This window comes from Theropithecus gelada, chromosome 4 (genome assembly GCF_003255815.1).
Source record: "Theropithecus gelada isolate Dixy chromosome 4, Tgel_1.0, whole genome shotgun sequence".
Lineage (NCBI taxonomy): Eukaryota > Metazoa > Chordata > Mammalia > Primates > Cercopithecidae > Theropithecus > Theropithecus gelada.
The window spans coordinates 110,920,868-110,947,397 of NC_037671.1; the positions used below are offsets into that span (position 1 = coordinate 110,920,868).

The window sequence follows — 26,530 nt, forward strand, 5'->3', positions numbered from 1 at the left end:
ACTATTATTCTAATACGCTTAAAGTTTTAATTTCCTACATAGTTACGTTTTACTTTTTATGTCATCTATCATTTAAGTCGGCCTGCAATCCCAGCACTTTGGGAGGCTGTGGTGGGCAGATCACCCGAGGTCAGGAGTTCAAGACCAGCCTGGCCAAAATAGTGAAATGCCATCTCCATTAAAAATACAAAAATTAGCCAGGCCTGGTGGCACCCACCTGTGGTCCCAGCTACTCAGGAGGCTGAGGCAGAGAATCGCTTGAACCCGGAAGGCAGAGGTTGCAGTGAGCTGAGATCATGCCACTGCACTCTAGCCTGGGCAACAGCATGAGACTGTTTCAGATAAATAAATAAATAAATAAATTCATTTATTCATTCTTGATATCACTTTTAACCAAAAAGTACATGTTTCTGAAGGTGTGAAACAGAACCACCAAAATCAAGCTCATACCTACTTTTTTAAATGTGCACAGAATAAATCTTGGAAGAAAATACAGCTAAATGTTAAAAGTGGTTTGTTTGGGTAGAAGAACTAAAAACAATTGCCTTTTCCAAATTTTACCTTCTAAATTTTGTAGTGGCATAATTAACATTAAAAACAATGTAAACATTTAGAAATACCTACTAAATCAACTTCATTCAGTTATATAAATACCGACACTGTAATTAGTTTCATATCTTTTTAAAACAAAAAATGTTCAACCAAATGCTTTTGTTTATCAAAAAATCTATGTTGAGAACAAATTACAACACATGCTGGGTAAAAACCACATTAGGCTCATATCTAATTAGCAGAATGTCTATATCTAAGAAAAGTAAGCAAGTTATTTATCAAGTTATTATTTAATTATATAGAATATACTGTCTTGATTAAAATACCTTAAGGACATCAGTTAACCATCAAAGAAGTTCAGTTCACAAAGCATAAGGGCTCGGTGTTATGGCTCAGGCCTATAATCCCAGCACTTTGGGAGGTTGAGGTGGGAAGACGGATTGAGGCCAGAAGTTTGAGACTAGCCTGGGCAACATAGGGAGACCACCCCCACTCCCATTTCTACAAAAACGATTTTTTTAAAATAAAGAAAGCATAGGCCCACCATTAGCAAAGGGTTTGCAGTTAACGACAGTCAATAATGAGGAAATACATTTCCATTACAACCAACAAATAAGATTACTCTTTACAATTAAATTAAATTAAATTAAATTAAATTAAATTACAGGCTGGTCACAGTGGCTCACACCTGTAATCCCAGTACTTTGGGAGGTAGAGGCAGGTGGATCACATGAGGCCAGAAGTTTGAGACCAGCCTGACCAATATGGTGAAACCCTGACGCTACTAAAAATATAAAAATTAGCTGAGTGTGGTGGCTCAAGTCTGTAGTCCCAGCTACTTGGGAGGCTGAGGCACAAGAATTGCTTGAACCTGGGATGTGGAGGTTGCAGTGAGTCAAGATTACACCACTGCACTCCAGCCTGGGTGACAGAGACTCTGTCTCAAAAAAGAAAAAAAAATAAATAATTGCAAGTAGAACCACAATTTTAAAATCTGGTATTATTTTTGTATATCAGTATACAAAAATGGTGGCCACATAAAAGAAGTTTCCTGTGATTCTGCTGTTAATGAACCAGCCCACTCCCCACCACCTCTAACTTTATTGTTTCAAGGTTTTAAACAGGTCAAAGGAATTGATACTGGCCCTTTTACTTACCTAATTCACAAAAGCATTATCAAATAAATAGCCATACACAAATTAGAAAACAAAGATCCAATAAAATGTGACTCTCTTTCCAATGATATTGAAAACATAATCAGAAAAACAGCAGCTCATTGAAAATAAAAGCAAAAACTTCTTCACATTTAATTGCAAACATTTTCCCTATTCACGTGAATGATCAGGTCATCATATAACTTATTTTTTCAACAGCTTTGAAACATAGTAATCCTAAAACATATCAGTCAGCAAGATAAAATCCATTATCATGCACCTGCATCATGAAATACAGGTGCACCATGAAATACATATATTCAAAATGTTCTGAAAACAATTTACAATACTTGGGCCGCATTTCACCAACACGTGCTTAGGCTACTTTTCCTTAATAAAAACATTAGAAGAGGCCAGGCACGGTGGCTCACGCCTGTAATTAGCACTCTGGGAGGCCCAGATGGGTGGATCACCTGAGGTCAGGAGTTCACGACCAGCCTGGCCAACAGGTGAAACCCTGTCTCTACTAAAAATACAAAAATTAGCCAGGCGTGGTGGTGTGCACCTGTAGTCCCAGCTACTCAGGAGGCAGAGGCAGGAGAATCGCTTGAACTCAGGAGGCGGAGGTTGCAGTGAGCCAAGATCGCATCACTGCACTCCAGCCTGGGTGACAGAGCGAGACTCCATCTCAAAAAAAAAAAAAAAAAGAAAGAAAAAGAAAATGTTACAAGAGCCACCCCTCCCCAAGGGAAAACTAAGCACCAGCAATATTCCAGTGTTTCAAGACCATGGACTTAGGCAGAAACTAGTCCCAGCCATGCCCTTTGGTGCTGGTGAACAGGGGAAGGTAAGTGATGTAACTAACCTCTTCAAGTGTCAGTCTCCTCATCTCTAAAATGGGACGACAAAACCCCAAGGCCATGTTGTAAGGATTTAGTGAGCAAAATCCACAGCGCTAGCAACAGAATTGAGCTGCCACTCCTCTTATTATTAATTTTCCATTTATTTTAATATAAAATCTATGAGAAAATAAATATTAGCACTAGAGGGAAGGAAAAGTGTGGATTATTTTCTGATTATTCTTATTTTTTTCTGTTCTTAAGCACTGCATGCAGTATGACTACCTCTTCGGGAGTGCCAGGATAGATGCGGCAACTTGTGCACTTTCGTTGGGCAAAAAAAAAAAGAGCATGCTAAGAATTGATTCCTTTGAATCAACTTTCATTTTCATTTTTATTTTTGAGACAGGGTCTCGCTCTGTCACTCAGGCTGGAGTGCAGTGGCAAAATCATGGCTCACTGCAGCCTTGACCTCCCGGGCTCAAGCGATCTTCCCAATTCAGCCTTCAGAGTAGCTGGGACTATAGGCGCACACCACCACACTCGGCTATTTGTAGAGATGGGGTCTCACTCTGTTGCCGAGGCTGCTCTTGAACTCCTGGGCTTAGGTGATCCTCCTGCCTTGCCCTCCCAATCTGCTAGAATTACGGCATGCACCACCCCACCTGGCCTGATTTCATTCTTAACAGAGAATGAACATTGATTATTTATAGCAGGCGGAAAATTAGGGGTTTCAGGAATTTCACTCTAGTATGCTGTTCCCATGCTGAAGAGCTCACCTGAGTTATAGAAGGTCTCTTCTCCTTCCCTTTTCTGGCCAGTGTGTCCAGCCCTTTTAACGAAGAAAATATTCCCTTCTTGTTTCTCCCTCGCTGGGTCAGTGACAGTGTCCTTTTCCGGAGAGCAGAGTCATCTCTAGAACATACCTAATGTAAAACACAGTTTAAAAAAATCTAAAGGCTTAGTATTTGAGTGGCAGAAAAAACTAACAGTTGCCCTAAGGAAGCGAGCTCTGCTTGCTATAAACGCATTCTGACCATCGCCAAAAGCTACTGCATGTCTGAAATGCCAGGAAAGCATCCACCATATAGACAGCTCTCATCTGGATGACACAAGTCATGACATTCAGGTCTCTCCATGGTGGGCAGCAGTGTCAGCAAAACCACTACAGACCCCTAGGCTGAGCTGACACAACACACAGAAGGCACCAAAATGGGAGTGACTTCAAAAAACCCAACGGGGCGCTCTGCAGGACAGAGAAAACAACCTTTAATCCATCCTTTAATCTTCACCCCACTGTTGTTCCTTCTCCAGCATCCCACTTTCCTGATGGTATGAGGTGGAACACACAGAGAGGCAGACAGAGATGAACATGCAGTAACTGTCCACTAGCTTCTGGACTCTAGAATAAGCAGTAGAGAAACTGGGGGCTCTACAGCACGATGTCTGGTCTTCTTCATCCCCAGGCCCATGGCCTCTGGGTGACCTGGCCTCTAGGTGTCCGTTGTTGGGTCAAGTCCCACAAGCGCTGATGGCAACAAGCCGAAGAAAGGGGGAGCTGAAGAAAGGGGGAGCATCCGCAGCCCTCCCCGAATGCTGCAGAAACAGCCTTCCTTAGGAACTTACCAGAGCATGGAAAGAGGAAACAGACAAGATGCCCAGCCTGCCGAGGGCCAGCTTGGAGGGGCGGCTGGCGGCTGCAAGGAGACTCTTGGGGTTCGGTAACTCTCCACCTTGTAGGCTGGCCAGATAGCAGCGCATCCTGAACAGATCCATGTGAAATTTCTCAAGATTCTGCTCCCACTGCTGGATCTTAAAGCAAAAACAGAGGTGATTTAAATAAAAATTAAAAGTTTTCATGGGTTAAAATGAAAACATGATCCCTTTCACAAACTTGAAGAAAAAAATAGTTTCAGCTGGTCTGCATGGTTTAAATTAGCCTTGCCTGCTCACCCCATCTCAATCCCTCCCATCCAAATGTATTGGGTCCTTTGGGAGGTAAGGTGGGCAGATCGCTGAAGGTCAGGCATTCAAGACCAGCCTGACCAACACAGAGAAACCCCATCTCTACTAAAAAACAAATAAACAAACAAAATATATATATGGGTGTGTGTATATATATGTGTGTGTGTGTGTGTATATATGCACACAAAAATTAGCCAGGTGTGGTGACAGACACCTGTAATCTCAGCTACTCTGGAGGCTGAGGCAGGAGAATCGATTGAACATAGGAGGCGGAGGTTACAGTGAGCCAAGATCATGCCACTGCACTCCAGCCTGAGCGACCGAGCAAGACTCTGTCTCAAAGAAAAAAACAAAAAAATGCACTGGGTCATCTGGCACTACACTTCATCAGGATAGCCAAACAAAACCAAAAACAAAAAGCCAGTGGTCCCAATACAGTGACATGCCAAAAAGGCATGATGTTTGGAGAATGCCAACACTCTAACCATCCTGACTTAAAACAGGATGCAATTTGCAAGTCAGCTTTTTCACTTTGCTTCATTTCCCTTCACATCTACAGTCCCTGATCCTAAACTGGATTAACTGAACTGCACACAAACAGATGCCAGATAAATGAAAGTAGTGACTTTATGTTTCTGTTCATTCTGAGTAAATGACTCAAAACAGTAAGAAGCAAATGGACTTCAGGGATAAGGGCAAATAGAACTTTTACTTAGAACACTCCTAAGTATCTTGGAGAATAACCACCATCTGTACATCTAAATAAAACTGAAGTATATGCAGCTGTTTACACCACAGAAGTTCCTATGAACTTCTTCAAAACGTAAGTCATGATTTAGTAAAGAAATGCAGCCAAACTCTGGGAGCCACTCTCCTTTCTCCCAAGGATGTCAAAATGCATTACCTACAAGTATTACCTTCATGCAAAGATAAATTATTAATAATAGGTGAAGAGAGGCTCTTGTGACTTGCCAACACAGGGACTCAGCAGAAGAACGAAAAGAACAGAAAGCTGTGATTCAAAAGGTCTTAAGAGCAATCTCAACACTCAAGAGAAGGTCTGTAAGTCAATGCTTGCAGTAAAGGATTCAGTGTGAAGAGTGAGGTTATTTCAGGTCTAACAGTTGCAGCTTCAGTTCTGCCATGTTGCTGAGCACCAAAATGGACCTTAGCCTTTCACACTAAGCTTTCTAGGTGAATCCTTCATTCTGGATAAATGATACTTTGAAGGATTTCCAACACTGGACGCTCTGCCCCCTCCAATCTCTCCCCATAGAAAAGTATTACAAATTCTGGGCATTTCCCAGACCTTCTCCAAGTTCTCTGTATCTATTTCTTAGGTTGGTCGCTGCACAACTTTTCTGCATGAAAGAAAAACAGTCACAAGATCTAAACAAAGAATTTCTTGATCATCATCATTTGTCAGCAAAACAGTGACATTCCAAGGTGCATTGAAACAATGTCAACATCCATAAAGAATTTAACCTCACTTAAGATCCTGTATACCCATATTAGCAACGTCGTGGCCTACTGGTATCAGCCTTGAATGGACAGAATGACCTGTTGGCTTTTAAAAATGCAGATGCCCAGGTCCTACACCTGAAGATTCTATCCATTAGGTCTGAGGTCTAGGAAAGTTTACATTTCATAAGCACCTCCTGGGATTCTGGTGCACGGCCTTACTGATGACTCCTGTTCTAGACTAACAAGACAGTTCAAACTGAAACAGCAAGTCTCTTCCGGGTTCTGCCATATTAGAGAATTCCAGATTCCAGAGCGACGGATGGGTACAAACTGACACCTTACTTAAGGTTCAGTAAAAACTATAATCTCAGTTCTGTTTCCCAAACATCTTCTCTCCAGATGATTCCTGAAAATCCAAAATTATAGATGGATTCCTTTGTCTTCTAATAATATGTAGACATTCCTAGATTGAATAACGCATTAAAGTTTATCACACTCATTTATGCCTCAGTGTAAAACACTTTATCAGATATTTTCTGAAGGTTGTATAGAGGGTGAAGATGTAAGAGGAAAGAAAATGAATGAGTGGCCAGGCACGGTGGCTCACGCCTGTTATCCCAGCACTTGGAGAGGCCAAAGGGCAGATTGCTTGAGCCCAGGAGTTTGAGACCAGCCTGGGCAACGTGGCAAAATCCTGTCTCTACAAAATATACAGAAATTAGCCAGGCATGGTGGTGCATGCCTGTAGTCCCAGCTACTTGAGAGGCTGAGGTAGGAGGATTGCTTGAGCCCAAGAGATGGAGGATGAAGAAAACTGACATCATGCCATTGCATTCCAGCCTGGATAACAGAGTGAGACTCTCTCCAAAAAGAAAAAAAGGAAAGAAAAAGAAAATGAAGGAGTCCTTGGATACCAGAAGGTAAAGATGCCCATGCCATCCATGATGGATTAAAAAGACAAAAAAGGCCAGGAGCGGTGGCTCACAGAACTTTGGGAGGCTGAGGCAAGCAGATCATTTGAGTTCAGGAGTTCAAGACCAGACTGACCAACATGGTGAAACCCCATCTCTACTAAAAATACAAAAAAACAAACAAAAATTAGCCATCTGTGGTGGCACATGCCTGTAATACCAGCTACTCAGGAGGTTGAGGCAGGAGAATCACTTGAACCCAGGAGGTGGAGGCTGCAGTGAGCCGAGGCCACACCACTGCACGCCAGCCTGGGCAACAGAGTGAGACTCCATCTCAGGAAAAAAAAAAAAAAAGACAAAATAAAATAAACTAAAATCCAGGTCTATGCCAATCACCATAGATTGGGGAAGAAGACAATCTCTTGTATTTGCACTGAGTCCTGTAGTTTTAAAAGTATTTTTGAAAGCACTATTTAATGTATTTATGTGACTACACGTCAAAGCAGCACTGAGAGGTAAAGACAGTTCCGTCCCAAACCATACACAGGGAATCATAAAGTTTTGTCAGAAACAAATAATCTTCAGCACTCATAGACCTCTCCACCCAAAGCTTGGGACAAAATACAGGTGAATTCAGAGGAAGAACACGGACCCAGATGCTTAGGTTTGTGGGAAAGTCAACAGGGCTGGAACACCCCAATAGCCCAAAGGAGACCTTATAAAAATCAAGACGTTTGTTGTTTTGATTATATCTTATTAAGTTTCAAGACAACCAGTATCTCAATAAACTGTACACTGTAGAGTTCATTTAAAATTTAATTTAGTAGAAAAAGCAAAGGAAAAGTAACCTTATGACTTCTCTATTTCAGCAATGTTCCTTATCTTCTTATCTTTATCCTGACTGGAGCGTTTTTTGTTTGTTTGTTAGTTAGTTTGTTTTTGTTTTTGTTGTGAGACAGGGTCTCACTCTGATACCCCGGCTGTGACTGCAGTGGCACTGTCGGCTCACTGCAACCTCTGCTTCCCACACTCAATTGATCTTCCCAACTCAGCCTCTCGAGACCACAAGTGCATGCCACCACGCCTGGCTAATTTTGCATTTTTTTGTAGAGACTGGGTTTTGCCATGTTGCCCAGCCTGGTCTCAAACTCCTGAGCTCAAAGCGATCCACCTGTGTAATGGTTAATATTACATACCAACTTGATTGGGCCATGGGGTACCCAGATATTTAGTCAAACATTATTCTGGGTGTGTCTCTGAGGATGTTTTGGGGGAGATTAACATTTCAGTGGGTAGACTGAGTAATGCGATTGCCTTCCCTAATGTGGGTGGGCCTCATCCAATCTGTTGACAACCTGAAGAGAACAAAAAGGCTGACACCCCCTCAAGTAACAGAGAACTCCTCCCCCCTGACAGCCTTCAAACTGGGACACTGGCTTTTTTTCCCCCTTGGCTTTGGACAAAACATGGGTTCTTCCTCAATCTTGAGTCTGCCGGTCTTCAGCCCAGAACTACACTGTCAACTCTCTTCATTCTCATGCCTTCGACTCATACTGGAACTATATACCATTGGCTCTCCCAGGTCTCCAGCTTACTGACTTACCCTGCAGACCTTGGGATTTGCCCTTCTCCATAAATGCATGAGCCTACTTCTTTTTTTTTTTTTTTTTGAGACGGAGTCTCACTCTGTCACCCAGGCTGGAGTGCAGTGGTCGGATCTCGGCTCACTGCAAGCTCCGCCTCCCAGGTTTACGCCATTGTCCTGCCTCAGCCTCCCGAGTAGCAGGCACCTGCCACCTCGCCCGGCTAGTTTTTTTGTATTTTTTCAGTAGAGACGGGGTTTCACCGTGTTAGCTAGGATGGTCTCGATCTCCTGACTTCGTGATCCGCCCGTCTCGGCCTCCCAAAGTGCTGGGATTACAGGTTTGAGCCACCGTGCCCGGCCGAGACTATTTCTTATAATAGATCTCTCTTTCTCTCCCTACACAAACACATAAACACACCTCTTCATGTATACACACATCCTACTGGTTCTGTTTCTCTGGAGACCCCTGACTTACACAGCCTTCATCCCTGTAGATCTCTGTGGCAGAGTAAGCCATCTTTACTTACATATCTATTCCATATTGAAAGATCATAGTCACCTTATTTTTAAGGTCATGGTTCTTAAAGAATCAGTCACAGAGCTTAAATGAAGATCTGTGGTTAAATAAGAACCAATATGAAATATTTGACTTTTCTTTCCACAGACTCACCAAAGTTGTAGAGAGGAACTTGAAGGAGTATTCAAGTAAAAGTATGGTGAGGCCCCAGATTCAGATGCTTGGGTTCCTTAGAGGGAAGGAAGATGGACAAGTGCTGGACCCATAGGCTCACAACAGACCTTATAGTATTTAGAAAGGCTGTTAACATTTGCAATGAAATTGCAAAGGAGTTGATGTTACCATACCTTCATTTCTCAGCAGGCGAAACTTAAGTCCAGAAGAGAAGCGATTTGACCAGAGTCACGTAAAAAGTTTGCCCTACCAGACTAGCAGACCTAAAGCTGATTCTGATGTGAACAACATGTGGGGGACAGGGACGCTCTCAAGTAGCTATGACGGGGCCCCTGATTTCAGGTCTTCTGATTCATAGGCAGATACCTGTGCACTATCCTAACCATGACCTCAGCAACTTTCATTTATATTTTTACCTGTCAACTTTATTTCTGCCCATATACCCCTAGGTATTCTACAGACAAGGAGGTAAGACTACCACACTCTCATTTAGTGGCCCTATTCATATTGAACACTTTACATCATTTCAATATCCTACCAGCCTTGACGTTCAAAGCCAGCCCAAATTTAAAGCAATGTTAACATGAAAGAAAAACATTTTATAACAATTCCTCAGAAGGTGACATAAAAGAAAGACAAAGATACATATTTTAAAGGGTAAAGGAAGAAATAAAAGATAATATTTTAGCTATTAAGTATGTTAGTTTAGAGATTCAGTAGAGTTCAATGATAATAATCACCAAAATAGTAATGTATTACCTGACCACATTTATCAAGATGTTTCTGGAGATATTTTTTTCTAACATCAAAAACTAAAATGCCCAAAATCAGTTCTTTTTAATCCAAGACACTCCACCCCCTTTTCCTAAATTCTTTAAATACTGATAAGTTTCTAGATGTTTTGTTATTTTTTAAAGACAAGCATCAAGATATGATACAAAAATTTAAAGAAAAAAAAAAAACACTTCCAGCCTGGTCAACATGGTGAAACCCCATCTCTATAAAAAATACAAAACTCGGTCAGGTGTGGTTGGCGCACGCCTATAGCCCCATCTATGCGGGAGGCAGAGGTGGGAGGATAGCTTGAGCCCAGGAGGTCGAGGCTGCAGCGAGCCGAGACAGGGCCACTGCACACTCCAGCCTGGGCAACAGAGTGAGACCCTGTCAAAAAAAAAAAAAAAAAGTAAAAAATGTAACTTCTATAGAGATTAAGCTTTTGTTCCTTTTAATGCCCATGCTCAAAACATAAAAATGAGAAGACTGAAAAAAACTCACTCTAAGGAGGTTTTCTTTATCTTTCATTGTGAAAGGAAGTTACTAATAACAAAATTACAGGGGAACGCTCCCATTTTAAACACTGGCACAAATTCAGTGAAAAATTTTCCTCTTTACTGCTAACATAGCTTTATTGATTTAATGAACTCAGAAAGGTTATGGTCTCCCGTAGTAAAGTGGGAGGGAGACGGATGAAGCCTAATGCTAAAAATAACAAATGAATAATGTTTTTTTTTAAAAAAAGATGACAAGTACATTCCTGCCACACCCAGCAGTCCTAGAAAAATATTTTCTGCCATTTAGTCATTTAATCGCAGTAGTCATTTGCCTATTACTAGGTTTGTCCTGTAAGATAATTCATGTTTCCTTCTTGGTGTAAGAAGCTAAAAATCTCCCGTTCTATGCTTTCCAAATACTAAAACCCATCTTCACAGAAGAACCAGCTAGTGACATAGACTACACTCAAGTTCAGCAGTAGTTAGAACAACCAGCTAAAGTTGAGAGATTCGGTTTTGTTCTATTTTCCTTTGAGATATAATTCCCATACCCAGAAATTCACTCAGTTTTATAATCAATGTAATTCCCATCAAATCAACCTGAAAAATCCACATTATAAAAACAAGTAAATCTAGGATTCTATTCCATACAAAACAATTCATCACCTGGTTTAGTTAGCAAGCAAAGCATCATCTGATTTACCCAAGTCTTACGGAACAGTAGCGCCTATGAATTAGGAGCACAGATTTGTGTCCAAATCCCAGCTCTGCCACTGACCAGCTGTGTGACATGAGCAAATGCACTTCTTGCCACTCCAGTGGCACAATCTGTTAGTGCGTGGTACTTATACAGAAAATGTACTTCTCGTCTGGGCGCAGTGGCTCACTCCTGTAATCCCAGCACTTTGAGAGGCCGAGATGGGAGGATTGCTTGAGCCCAGGAGTTCGAGACCAACCTGGGCAATGTAGAGAGACCTTCTGTCTATTTTTTTGAAAAAATTTAATTCTAAAAAAGAAGAAGAAAAAGAAAAGACATATAATTCTCCTAAGGGTCTATTTACTTGTCCATCAAATGGGTGCTATATCTACATCTTTACCTTGTGGAGTTACTGTGAAATCACATATGATAGTGGCCTAAGGCAGAGGCTCTAATAAAACAGGGAGGGGAAGCATGAGAACAGGGCAGGGCAAAAGGAGGGGTTCTGTTAGCCGGGGGTGAAGGAAGAAGGCCTAGAACACTGGGGAGTGGGGTGGGGGCTGACTCAGAGAAGAACTCTGTTTCTGCAGTAAAGAGGACAGATCCTTGGACAGACGAGACAGAGGTGGGTCCACACATTCACTAACTCAAGCAAAGCATCAAGGGTTCAGAGGGAAAAAAAAGTCACGGTTCCTCCAGGAGCACGTAGTTTATAGCAGGAACAACCTTACACACGAAGAAATCATGACAAAGCCACAGATGAGAGCAGTGGCACAGACATGGAGAACTGTGGGAGGGGAGTGGGGTTCCCTGATGGAGTGGGCGAGACAGCGATCAAGGACAGCACCCTGGAGGAAGCGACCTCTAAACCCTTCATGACAGTCGAGAAGGGGTGAGCCAGATGAAGAGGGCGGAGGGGAGCAGGGCACATTTGTGCACAGCACGGGAGTCCTCACTGCCTGAGGAAAAACCTGAAGAAAGGAGCAGAAGGGTGAGCTCAGGGAGTTGCAGGTAAAGGTCAAGGTGGGGAGAGGTTATCAGGGACTTTATCTGGCAATCACAGGATCACATGTGCTTTTTATTTTTTTACTTTTATTTTATTTATTTATTTTGAGACATACCACTCTGTTGCTCAGGCTGGAGTGCAATGGTGTGGTCTCAGCTCACGGAAACCTCTGCTTCTTGGGTTCAAGCGATTCTCCTGCCTCAGCCTCCCAAGTAGCTGGGATTACAGGCGTGTGTCATGACACCTGGCTAATTCTTTCTGTATTTTTAGTAGAGATGGGGTTTCGCCACATTGGCCAGGCTGGTCTCGGACTCCTGACCTCAAGTGTCCGCCCACCTCGGTCTCCCAAAGTGCTGGAATTACAGGCATGAGCCACTGCGCCTGACCCGGATGTGCTTTTCAGATGCAACCCAGTCTGGCTGTTGTATGGAAGATGCATTGGATGAAGGGCGAAACTGGAGGCTTCTGCAGTGGTACTGGGAGGAGAGAGTGACAGACAGTCCTACTTCCCCTGACCACCTCTCACCACCTACCTATAACCACATTGCCTTTGCTCCCACTGTGCCTCGGCCTGGAAGCCCCCTCTCCATTCTCCTTCTGGTAAACTCCTCATTTTTTAAGAAGCAACTCAGCATCCCTCCTCCAGGGTCTTCCGTGACTGCACGTGAGGCTACATTTCCCGATTCTGTCTTCCACAGCGCTGGAATGCCATGTGCACTGAATCACTGCGTTATGTTGAAACTGTACGCTCAACTGTCTGTCACCTGCTAGACTGAAAGCACCCTGAGGGCAGAGACAGTGACTTCTTTGAGTCTCCAATCTGTGCACATTTGCCTGACCTAGAGTATGCACTGAACAAATGCTCACCGAACTAAACCAAACATTCTTATTCTCCTGTCAAAAACATTTCCAGGCTGGGCGCGGTGGCTCATGCCTGTAATCCCAACACTTTGGGAGGCCAAGGTAGGCAGATTTCCTGAGGTCAGGAGTTTGAGACCAGCCTGGCCAACATGGCAAAACCCCATCTCTAGTAAAAATACAAAAATTAGCCGGACGTGGTGGCGTACACCTATAATCCCAGCTACCCAGGAGGCTAAGGCAGGAGAATCGCTGGAACCTGGGAGGCAGAGGCTGCAGTGAGCCGAGATCACACCACTGCACTCCAGCCTGGGCGACAAAAGAGAAACACTCCATCTCAAAAAAAAATAGAAAATAAAAACACTTCCAGCCGCGCACATTGGCTCACGCCTGTAATCCCAGCACTTTGGGAGTCTGAGACAGGCAGATCACTTGAGGTCAGGAGTTTGAGACCATCATGGCCAACATGGTAAAACCCCACCTCTACTAAAATACAAAAATTAGCAGGACGTAGTGGCACATGCCTGTAATCGCAGCTGCCCGGGAGGCTGAGGGACGAGAATCACTTGAACCCAGGAGGCAGAGGTTGCAGTGAGCCAAGACCATGCCACTGCACTCCAGCCTGGGCAACACAGCAAGACTCTGCCTTAAAAAATAAAAAAATAAAAAGTAACACTTTCACCATCTCCCTGTTGCCTACTGAATAAAGTTCACATCTTCACGCACCACCTCCACGATCTGGCTTTATCTCCCTCAAATCCCCTCACAAATATGCTACTCTCCAGTGGTTTGTTCTTCAAACTGCTTCCCCCTGCACACATCTAGAAATACACCATAGTATCCTCGCATTTTCCTCAAAGCTTTGTTCTCAGTGTTCTCACCAGTTTCCAGTTGTCTAAATGCAATCCATCCTCTTTACGATTTTAAAACTGTATTTAAGTAAATATTTAAACTGAAGCCCACGTTTCACAAAACCCAGAGCAGTCTCAACCCTATCAGCAAGTGCTTCCTCCTTCCCCAAGTACCCCCTGGTAGTCCAATCACCTCCTCCCTCTCCAGCCTAATTAACCACAGAAGCAGGCCTGGCTCCCCTGGAAATCGCACATAATGAGACAGGATGGGGGACGCCATCTGGGAGAATGCCAAGACTGCCTAAGGGTGGTGAGGTTTTGTCCTTGTTTACTTGTTTGAAATAATAAGTGGAAAGGAAAACAAAGTACTAACTGGACTTAATTTACAACTCTTCCTCCCTGGGAACTTCAAAGGCGGTCTGGCGTGTGGATGGCGGTGTGATCTGGTCCACATTGGACATACTCAAATGAAAGCTGCATCATCCTACCCCAGAAACACCCAAGAGGCCCAGGACACGGCCAGAGCATGTGACCACTGACAGTACGCAGTCCAGTCAGTACGTTAACTGTGATAGTGCCTTTTTATTTCAAAAAGGATTTTCTCCACCCACGTACTTCAAAGAAAACCTGTTCCAGAGAATTTCTCTTGCATGATGTCATCTACATTGTACATTCTATTTTTAGGCTAGAAATGACTACATCTGAGGTTCTCAGGGAAAATCGCTAGGGAGGAAGCTACATAAATAAATGTATATTTATTGAGGTTTTAAAATGCTAAGTGGATAAAGTACTGCTCTTTTACAGACATTTTTAAAAGGAAGTTTAGAGAAAGCTAAACGCTTAGGGAATATTTTGGAGACCCTGTCCTGATTGGTCTTGATCTGTAAATACCTTTGCCTTTGTAGCTTCACATTACATGTTTTTGTCAAATATCTCATAAAAGCAATTTTAAGCAAGTAGTTGTTCCTGCTTAAGGTTTCCCAGTCTTTGTGTCTGAAGGTAAAAAGTAAGCAGCTCTTGGCCAGGCACGGTGGTTTCACGCCTGTAATCCCACCACTTTGGGAGGCCGAGGCGGGCAGATCACCTGAGGTCAGGAGTTCAAGAACAGCCTGGTCAACATGGTGAAACCCCATCTCTACTAAAAATACAAAAATTAGCTGGGCGTGGTGGTGGGTGCCTGTAATCCCAGCTACTCAGGAGGTTGAGGCAGGAGAATCGCTTGAACCCAGCAGGCGGAGGTTGCAGTGAGCCGAGACTGCACCACTACACTCCAGCCTGGATGACAGAGTGAGACTCTGTCAAAAAAAAAAGAAAAAAAAAAAAAGAGCAAACAGCTGTCTTTACAACCTGCTGACAAAGGACACAAGGACAATGGGCACAGCAAACATAACTCAGGCTACACGCTGCAAAGCCCTTCAGGAACATGTGACTAAATCATAACCTCAAAGAGTGCAATACAGTGAGAATACTTTCAGGTAGAATTTCTTTTTTTTTTTTTTTTCCTTTTTCAGAAATAGTGTCTTGCTTGTTGTCCCACCTCATCTTGAGCTCCTGGCCTCAAGTGAACCTCCAGCCTCAGCCTCCCAAAGTACTGGGATTACAGGCATGAGTCACCGCGCCTGGCCAAGAATTTCTAAGATCAATCCTGATTGTCTGTTACCAGAAACTCACAAGAATAACGTGAGAAGGGGAGTGCATGTACGGCAGGGGTTGGGAGAAGGCTGTAGGGGAGAAAGGGGTGTGGGGAGGACATAGGAAGGGGTTAGGGCCTGGGCTATGGGTAGGCGAGAACCAAAAATTAGTAGTATTAGAATAGTGCACTTAAAATAACTAAACTGATGATTCCGTCAAAGAATGGATAATGGGCCACAGGTGATAATTACCCTCATTCTTTAAAACAGCTTCTCCTCAGGCCACCTGACCATCCAGACCCCTGGATTTATGTAAGGGTTTATGTTAAAGTAACCTCCCCTCTTAATCAGAGAATAGCACCAACTATGATGTCATCAATTAAACATTTACAAACTATGGACAAGGGAATACAATTACAGTTAATGAAAATTTAAATTAAAAAAAAAAATGTTTGCTTAGACTCCCTGTGGCCACAAAGAAACCCCCACCCACCACCACCACACACACAACAGGCCAGGAGCCTCTCAGTGTTGTCAAATGTCCCTTTTCTCTCCCTAGCCCTAAACATCTGACCTACGCAAAGACCTGAAAACTCCAAGCTGGGCATCCCTTCGACAGGACTACAATTACGGTCAGGATGAGATTTTTGACTGGGGTGCTCTGAACACTCTGAGACACTCGAATCCACAAGTCTCATCTCAGGGTAAACAGGTTGTGGCTGCTGGATCCTGGATAATCAGCACCATGGGTAAGACATGGTACAAAGAAAACTCTGGGATAACCGTGTCTCCTTCAGGCTCTTTGATCTGTCCCATCACCTCCACATGGCCTCCCACCCTGCGGCACAGCTGCACTGGCTCCGGAGCTGAACGCCCCCTAGCTGTGAGCAGGGTGAGGCCCCTTAAGAGGGGCAGGCAGGGCCTGAGAGGATGCAAGCTGGGCTCATGGGGGCAGCTCTCCCTCAGCAATGTCAGCAGCTGTGTTCTTGTCGGATCCCAAAGCCTTCCACCTCCTGCATTCTTCTTGGCAGTTTTGGCTTCCTCATTAAAACTGTTTTGTACTTTGGAGTTTAAATGGCATATCCTGGTTGACCAACAGTTCCACTCAGGGGCGTAAGTTACTGTCTTTAAGATTCTATAAAATTGAGGCTGGGCGTGGTGGCTCACGTCTGTAATCCCAGCACTTTGGGAGGCTGAGGCAGGTGGATCCCCTAAGGTCAGGAGTTCGAGACCAGCCTGACCAACATGGTGAAACCCCGTCTCTACTAAAACTACAAAATTGGGCTAGGCGTGGTGGCGGGTGCCTGTAATCCCAGCTACTCGGGAGGCTGAGGCATGGGAATCGCTTGAACCCAGGAGACGGAGGTTGTGGTGAGCCGAGATCATATACCATTACAATCCAGCCTGGGCAACAAGAACAAAACTCTGTCTCAAAAAAAAATAAAAAAAGGAAAGAAAAAGAAAAAAAAGATTCTATAGAATTACAGAAAATGATACACCCTGTTATACATTTTCCATGTAAACTGTTGAACTTGTGTCACTTGGGATCAAGCCCTTGTATCTACGCAGCCAGCACAGTGCCACTCCACTGCTTGACACCTTTTGCCCCACTCTGTCCTCCAAACTGCTGCCTGATTAATCATCATGCTTTGTCCTCAGCTTAAAAACTTGTATTCCCCCCTTGAATGCAGAGTATAAAATAAACCTTACCATCTGAACCTTGCCTACAGGACCACTATGGGCTGAATGTGTCCCTCCAAAAACAATACATACGTTGAAATCTTAATGCTTTAGGTGATGGTATTAGGAAGTGGGGCCTTTTTAAAAGGGGCAGTGATTAGGTCATTGTTTGGAGTGCGATTTATGGGTGTAGTGTGAATATGTTATCATAGTTAGTGTGTGAGTGCAGATGTCTGACAAAACACCCAGAATGTCCAAATCTGTTTAGACCAACTGTGTGGGGATATTCCAATTTGGGACGGCATCACATGCTAGGGCGCACCAACCTTCAAGATAACCAGACACAGATGGATCCCTGTACAGGGACTATAAAAGGAGAAGCCCTCAGGCAGCTCGACCTGCTCTGCTGAGACACAGACTCATGAGGATGAGACGCTGCCACTCAGAAAGGGACCCGGAGTCAGGCTTGCCATCTCCTCGACTGAACACTTCAGCCTCAACATTCCAGCCTTGACGCCAGAGGAAGCTATTACCAGATGCCTGAGGACTTCTGTGACCAATCCTGTGCCTATTCATGTAAGATCCCCAACCTGTTCCTAACAGGTGAAAAACAAGAGTTGTGTGTAGCGAGAATGGGGATAAAATACCTATATTTGTTAATAATTGTCTGCGTGCCAATAAACCGTGTGATTCAAGCATTAAGTTACAGCATCTTTCATCCTTGGCTGCTTAATCCACTGCGCAGGACAGTCATAACGGCAGAGCCCTCATAAACAGGATGAGTGGCCTTATAAAAGGCGGCCCGGAAAGACCCCTTGCCCCTCATGTCATGCTAGAATACGGTAAGAAGATGCTAGAATACGGTAAGAAGATGCTAGAATACGGTAAGAAGATGCTTCTAGAAACCAGAAAGCAGGGCCTCACCAGATACTGAATCTGCCGGCGTCTTGATCTTGGACTTCTCAGCCTTCAGAACTCTGAGAAATAAATTGCTCTTGTTTATAAACCACCCAGTTTAAAGTATTTTCTTCCAGACTAAGACACAGACTGAAAAAGCTGCATTGCCTGTCCAACCTAACCGCCAACTCTCATCACTTCCCAAACCTTTAACTCCAGGGTGCTCCAGAGCCCCAGGCCACCACTCAGTCACTTCCAGTTGTCTCTCCATGCTTGCCCAACCCCCTCCCAGCCTGGAAATCCTTCACATCTCTCAACAACTTTTTTTTTTTTTTTTTTTGAGGCAGAGTCTCTGTCGCCCAGGCTGGAGTGCAGTGGCGCGATCTTGGCTCACTGCAAGCTCCACCTCCTGGGTTCACACCATTCTCCTGCCTCAGCCTCCTGAATAGCTGGGACTACAGGCGCCTGCCACCACACCTGGCTAATTTTTTTTTTGTATTTTTAGTAGAGATGGAGTTTCACTGTGTTAGCCAGGATGGTCTCGATCTCCTGACCTTGTGATCCGCCCACCTCGGCCTCCCAAAGTGCTGGGATTACAGGCGTGAGCCACCACGCCTGGCCTCTTAACAACTTTTTAACACCATATTCTTCCAGGAAGTCTTCATTTCCTCAAGATCACAATACAACCTCAACCCTCTCATCTCCCATCATATTTGATGACTATACCAGCTGTCACCTAACTTAGATCATTTTAGAAGGTCCTTTAGTTTCATGTTCACAAGGTTTGCTCTCTAACTAAATTATAACTTCTTAGAAACGGGGTCCCTATTTTATAATTATTTTTATTTCTTTAAGCTAGATGCATCTATTAGGTACACCAGTATTTGCAGATGGGAAAATAAGCAAGAGAAAAAGAACTGAGATGGGAGAAAGGCAACATGAGATATGAGAAAAGGAGAAGCAAAGGTAGATAGAGTCAGAAGATTAATCAGGGGCAGAGGTCAGAATTATTTGGTTATTTTGCTATTGCCAATTGATACTTTATTCCAAATTCTCGGTGTATCAATGAATGCATGCCTTTAATCCATTTCCTATTTTTAGCCAGAAATTTTTTTCTACTCATGCTGAATTCTTTTCTATTTTTTTAGACAGAGTCTCACTCTGTTCCCTAGGCTAGAGTGCAATGCACAGTCTCAGCTCAATGCAACCTCTCCCTCCCAGGTTCAAGCGATTCTCCTGCCTCAGCTTCCAGAGTAGCTGGAATTACAGGTGCCCGTCACCAAGCCTAGATAATTTTTGTATTTTTAGTAGAGATGGGGTTTTGTCATGTTGGCCAGGCTGGTCTCAAACTCCTGACCTCAGGTGATCTGCCCACCTCGGCCTCCCGAAGTGCTGGGATTACAGGCGTCAGTCACTGCACCCAGCTGGGATTATAGGTGTCTGCTACCATGTCCAGAATTCAGGCTGAATTCTTCATATATACACAGATGAAAAAATTTCCAAACAAGGTTAAACATTCAGACATAAACAGAGGTATGATTTAATTGGCAATTTAAATAAAACACCATATGTAAAATTCCTTTCTAATAAGTCACCATATGTAAATTGTTGTGTTACCATGAAATTTTTTTTTCTAAAGAATCTGGTTTCTCTGTAATAACTTAACAAGTAACTAAAGGAAGAAAAATGCAAGAACCTGCTCATTATCTATCTTCATCCCATTCCTCATTCAAGTTCCCAGGTCATTTGACAACTGGTTTTGGAGGGCGCTGTAGTGGATTCTATAGCAACTCACCCAGATCCCCACTTCAAGACAGAGGGATTCCTTTCCTTCTCCCAGCTCACACACAGATCCCCTCGTGGTAACTGACCTCTACTGAAGAGAGCTGCCTTGCCCTGCTGGCCTGAGGGGACAAACGCCGGCTACCTTGCCTCCATACAGAACTCTGAAGGGCCCTCCCAGCTCCACAGCTCGCTGTGGGACAAGCTGCATCACAATGCAACTTGTCCCTCCCAGATCTTGCTCCCTCACTCCAGGCTGGCATTGTCCCTGAGGGCATTCCCAGTAAAACTTGTCACGTCTAAATCTCTATCAAAGTCTGTCTCCTAGGAAACCTGACTTAAGATAAGGATGCTCGAAATTCCACTAACACTTGTCTAAGTGTTGAGGTTGTCTGAGCAAATGGAAATAAAAATGTTCAAACTGCTTCCCCTTCTCTAAAATGCAAATGCCATAGGAACCAGCCATTTATTAAATGAATATGGAACCAGAGCAGAGAAAAGAAAGCATTTCGTTAGCTGCTTCTCTGTTATAAACAGAAAAATTACTGTTTTCTTGCAATCCACAGACACAGAAACAGCTGTTATACCATATCACGTTTTCCAAAGCTATTGTATTAGACTCTTGCCTGTCTAATCTTCTAGTGGTTTTATTCTATGGATTTTGTTCAGAAAATGACAATATATGAGTGAATCATCAAGGCCAGAAGGCACTATTCAAATTAGGAATTAAGTTTGGGTCACAAAGTATTTCAGGATATACATAGAGCCGCCAAAGGTTGTAAAGCATATCGTACCACCCATGTCACAAAACAGCAAACATTAGGTACCTAAAATGAAAAGCCACAGAAACTACTTCCCCCAGGGTGTAAGAAATACCACCAAGATGTGAGCCAAGAAATACCACCAAGATGAGAGCCTGCGTTCAGTCACTGCACAAGTGACGTGAGCAACAGAAGAAAACTCAGGAGCAGACAAACAGTACCTGGTTCTCTATGGCTTTCCTGTTCTTTGGGTCGCTCACAATGGACAGCTGCAGCTCTGCCATCTTCTTCATCTTGCTGTCCATGTCTATCTTCTGAAGCAGGTTTTTGGTCTGGTTCTTCAGTAGCCGCAGTGTGTCCTCTTTCCCATGCTTCTTTGCAAAAAGGGATGCACAAGCAGAGTGTACGGCGGTGACCCAGTTTTCTAGATCTGTCTGGCTGGTGGCCTACACACAGGGAGGGAGAAAGCCTGTTTCAAATTATTTTACCACTAAAGTGCTCTCCAAAATGGCAGGCTGGGCTTAGACGTGCAAAATCCAAGAAGTACTTGCACTGCATACAAGTTGCTTAATTTCAAAAACACATTCAACCATTCAACTCAGGTTCAGAGGGACTCAGAGAACATTAGGAGCAGAGCAGAAAGCATCATGGAGCTCTGAATACGACAGGAACTAAAACCAGAAACAAGCGCTAGCCAACCACACAGCAGTGATAAGAACAACAGGGTAGACACACTCATGACACATTACGCCACTCTCTAAAAGGATGCTTGGCCAGGCGTGGTGGCTCATGCCTGTAATCCCAGCACCTGGGAGGCCAAGGTGGGTGGATCACCTGAGGTCAGGTGTTTGGGACCAGCCTGGCCAACAAGGTGAAACCACATCTCTACTAAAATACAAAAGTTAGCTGGGTGTGGTGGCACATGCCTGTAATCCCAGCTACTTGGGAGGCTGAGACATGAGAATCACTTTGAGCTGGGAGGCAGAGGTTGCAGTGAGCCGAAATCATGCTACTGCACTCCAGCCTGGGTGATAGAGCGAGACTCTGTCTCAAAAATAAACAAATAAATAAAATAGAAAAATTAGCCGGGTGTGGTGGTGCATGCCTGAAATCCCAGCTACTCGGGAGGCTGAGACAGGAGAATCACTTGAGCCCAGGAGGTGGAGACTGCAGTGAGCTGAGATTGCGCCACTGCACTCCAGACTGGGCGACAGAGCAAGACTCCGTCTCAAAAATAAATAAATAAATAAGTAAATAAATAAATGGATGCTTGTCTTCAGAATTTTAACAGAATGAGTAAGCATTAGGACTAGAATGAAATTTTGAAAACTGGATATAAAATTACATCTACAGGATGGCCTCAATACAAAAAAAAAAAAAAAGAATGTACATAAAGTATACTGGGGGGAAACAAAATAACACTATTGTCTTTGAATATATGAAGGTTTTTCCTTTCTGTACTTTTCAGTGACTTCTAACACAAAGACCATATACTATTTTTATAAGAGAAAAGTATTTTATTTTTGGCTGGGCACAGTGGCTCATGCCTGTAATCCCAGGACTTTTGAGCCCAGGAGTTCAAAACCAGCATGGGGAATACAGTAAGTCCCCAAGTCAATTAAAAAATAATAATAGGACAGGTGTGGTGGCTCACACCTGTAATCCTAGCACTTTTTGGAAAGCCAAGGTGAGCAGGTCACTTGAGGTCAGGAGTTCGAAACCAGCCTAGCCAACATGGTGAAACACAGTCTCCATAAAAAATACAAAAAAAAAAAAAAATTAGCCAGGCATGGTGGCAGGCACCTGTAATCCCAGCTACTTGGGAAACTGAGGCAGGAATTCAAGAATCGCTTGAACCTGGGAGGTGGAGGTTGCAGTGAGCTGAGATCACACCACTGTACTCCAGCCTGGCCAACAGACCAAGATTCCATCTCTAATAATAATAATAATAATAATAATAATAATACATTTTTTAAAAGAAAAATATTTTAAAAACAATAAGCAAAGTTTGAATAAAGCACAGTGGGCAAATGGGTATTATTCTAAGCAGGCTGAAAAGTACTTTCATTTCTCTTGATGTCCAGAAATAACCACACACATTCGAGTCACAGAGTCAAACCTCAAGTGGCCTCTGGGATCACAAAACAGAACACCTGGGAAAACTTTGTTGTTGTTGTTGCTGCTAAGACAGGGTCTCTGTCGCCTGGGCTGGAGTGCAGTGGCACAATCATAGCTCCCTGCAACCTTGACCTCCTGAGCTCGAATGATCCTCAAGCCTCAGCCTCCCAAGTAGCTGAGACCAGAGGTACACACCACCATGCCTGGCTAATTTTTTTATTTTTCTTTCATAGAGATGGGGTCTCACTATGTTGACCAAGCTGATTTCGAACTCCTGTCCTCAAGCCCTCCCCCTGCCTCAGCCTCCAAAGTGCTGGGATCACAGGCAGGAAAACTCTGAAAACTAAGGATGTTTTATCTGAATCACAAAATAAAATATTCATTTCACACTTACCCCTAAGAAGTCCATGCAGATTTAACCTAAGGTTTTGTTATTGTTGTTGTTTGTTTTTTTACCTTCCCTACAATTCAGACTAACATAAATTCATTACTTTGCTTTAAAGCGTCATAGAAGTTTTTAAGCAACTTTTCTGTTAAGAAAAGGAAAATCAAATCTCAGGCCCTGGCTCTAGTAAGCTAAGTCAAGTTGGAACAGCAGTACAACTAAAGGCCCAGGGAGCTTACCCAGTGCTGGTCCCAGCAGGGAGCACTTCAGAGCATTCTAGACTCCCAAAGTCAGCCTAGAGAACACTGTTACACTGCAGGGCTTCTGAGGGCACCCAGGACCATCTTTATGAGAGATCTAAACCCAGGCTTTACGAGATTTTCCATGAAACTTCCAGTCAGATGTAACCTACAGCCAAAACTGTGTGTATGTCAAGTGCTGGGTTTAGACGGGGGGCATTTAAGAAGTAGACTTCACTTCCCAGCTCTCACTCTCACCTCTTCTGAGTTAATATTAATCACCAAGTTAGAATTTATTCAGCATTTAACACACACACATGATGTTATTTACTCTTAAGGTATTCGTGTAAGCCACTGGTTGAAGGGCCCAAAGCTCAGAGAAGTCTGGTATGGGCACCAAGATCACTTACAAACTCAATGCTAACAAAGGTGCCAGGATTCAAACCCAAGCCTGATCCCCAATACCGATGGCTCAGGACCACCATGTTCCCCAACATCTCATTGGCTAGAAAGTCACTGAAAATTCTAACAGTAGATAACCTGAATCTTAAGATCCTAAGACCACTTCCCACAGGGAACTGAGACCTCACAGCATTTGTCTATGAGAGTTTTCCTGAAAACCTCTGACATCCACTGAGATTCGTGGGAAGAGCCCAAGCCCCTCCCATCAATATTCTCCAAGCTTCATTTTAAAAGCCCCAAATCTGGGAATCTTCACTATTGCACTCACTAGATCGCAAGCTACTCCAGAACAGGGATCATGATTTTTTTTCCCTTTGTGTGCCAAAGAGCATCTCATGGGCCACAGCCTGGGACTTCAGAGGCACCTGAAAAGTGCCCTCTGGATGAATGACTGGATTGCTGATGGCCCAAGGCCCTTGGCAGTCAGGGGAGGCCAACATCTGTTGCTTAAGGCCAAATCCAAAACCTGACTAAGCATGTATTCAATTTCATTTCCAAGTTTTGCCTTTTCTGTTCCTTCTTATTCTAGCAGTACATAAACTATTACCTCCACTTACAAAGTACCGGCAGTACCTGGAAAAGGTAGACGTCCCCAAAGGAGTTGCTGAGGCAGAACACGTTTTCTTTCTTGGGATGTTCTGGAACAGACTGCACTATGCTGTCTTCTGCAAACAGAGCACACCGAGGGGCACTGCTCTGATCCGTGGAATTCTTCCCATAGGTCTCATAAAACAGCAGCGTGCATCCTGTGAAACACATAAGCAAAATCACATCCCGGTCATCTCTGGAGATGTAGGAAAGGACTGGGAAGGAAAGTGATACACTTTTAAAAACAGTATGGTGATTCCTCAAGGATCTAGAACTAGATGTACCATATGACCCAGCCATCCCATTACTGGGGATATACCCAAAGGATTATAAATCATGTTGCTATAAAGACACATGCACACGTATGTTTATTGCGGCACTATTCACAATAGCAAAGACTTGGAATCAACCCAAATGTCCATCAGTGACAGACTGGATGAAGAAAATGTGGCACATATACACCATGGAATACTATGCACCCATAAAAAAGGATGAGTTTGTGTCCTTTGTAGGGACATAGATGCAGCTGGAAACCATCATTCTTAGCAAACTATCACAAGAAAGAAAACCAAACACCGTATGTTCTCACTCACAGGTGGGAACTGAACAATGACATCACTTGGACTCGGGAAGGGGAACATCACACACCGGGGCCTATCACGGGGAGGAGGGAGGGGGGAGGGATTGCATTGGGAGTTATACCTGATGTAAATGACGAGTTGATGGGTGCTGACGAGTTGATGCGTGCAGCACACCAACATGGCACAAGTATACATATGTAACAAACCTGCACGTTATGCACATGTACCCTAGAACTTAAAGTATAATAATAATAATAAATAAATAAAAATAAAAATAAAAACAAAAAAAACACCTGAGTGAGACAAGCATGTGACAGAAACATGGTAAACAAGGAAAAGTGGCATCTGAAGTATACCTAGTTGTATCAGAATGAACTTCAACGAAAATGAGATGTCTTTGTAAATGTAATATCAGTAATAACAATACCAAATAATAAGTTGTTGCTTAACGCTTGTAAGTACTCCACATGCACTGGCTTATTTAATCCCCATAGAGGCCCGAAGGTGGGCAGGGTTATTTAGCCCATTCTACTGTAACCCAAAAAGTATCCAGGACAGGTCTCGATCTATTGAGAAGTTTATTTTGCCAAAGTTATGGACATGTCCGGAGGAAGAGAACACAGAATCACAGAAATAGTCTGTGGTCTGTGCCTTCCTCCAAAGATGATGTTGAGGGCTTCAATGTTTAAAAATTAAAAGTGGGCTGGAGGGGAAAGAGGGAGAGCGTGGTAATCTACCTGCCGCAAGGGAAAAGGAGCAGGCAGGGAAACTGTCAATGACGTAATCATCCAGCACTTGGTGAATCAGCACTTCACATGAGATAAGGTGAACACAGAGTAGCTAGCTACCTGTGGGGATATTTAACCTTTTATCTGTAGCTCCTGCTTAGAAAGAAATGGAAAGGCAGCATCTCGCATGACTCAGCTTTCGGCTTAATTTTTTTTTTCCTTCTGGCATCATGAATTGGGGTCCCCAGGTTTTATTTTCCTTTCACACTAAAACTGAGAAAACCGAGAGATCGATTTACTTGCAAGGGTCCCACCGCTGCCCCGTGGAGCAGCAGGGATGTGAACTCAGACCCTCTGGCCCCAAAGCCCTCGTCCTTAAGCACATCACCACATTATTTAGAGAATCTCAATGTGAGAGGCCAAAGAACATCCCACACTCACTCACTCCACTGACCATCAATGGGAACAAGAAACTGAACATACCTCGGGGACTTTGCCATTTACGAGAAAGTAGCCACTTTGTTCTCCAAATGCGATGTAAAATAACTTAATTTTTAGTATTGCCTTTTATCTCATAGTGATAGAAAACATTACTTAGGCTAAGGGAGAAAAGTGAAACTAATAGAAAACATTACTCAGACTTAAGGCAAAAAAGTGAAACTAAATGTGCCTGAATTTTCAAACATGACTCTAAACATACTGCAACCTATGCTTTTAAGTGCTTATTTTTCCCCTCATCAGCTAACAAAGTATTGCAGGTAGAAGTTATTATGAGTTTGTTTCATTAATTAGAAATTGCATAATTATTAGACACAATTTTTAAGCAAATTAATG

General features: G+C 43.4%; 1 protein-coding gene across 1 annotated transcript in view; it reads right to left on the minus strand.

The window, feature by feature from the left end:
• TIAM2 (T cell lymphoma invasion and metastasis 2) overlaps window positions 1-26,530 on the minus strand; it is a 530,409-nt gene that overhangs the window by 89,691 nt on the left and 414,188 nt on the right. Inside the window, 4 exon segments of the mRNA XM_025381328.1 lie at window positions 3,325-3,471; window positions 4,172-4,357; window positions 20,817-21,041; window positions 24,373-24,545. Of these exon segments, the coding sequence (XP_025237113.1) occupies window positions 3,325-3,471; window positions 4,172-4,357; window positions 20,817-21,041; window positions 24,373-24,545 (731 nt within the window).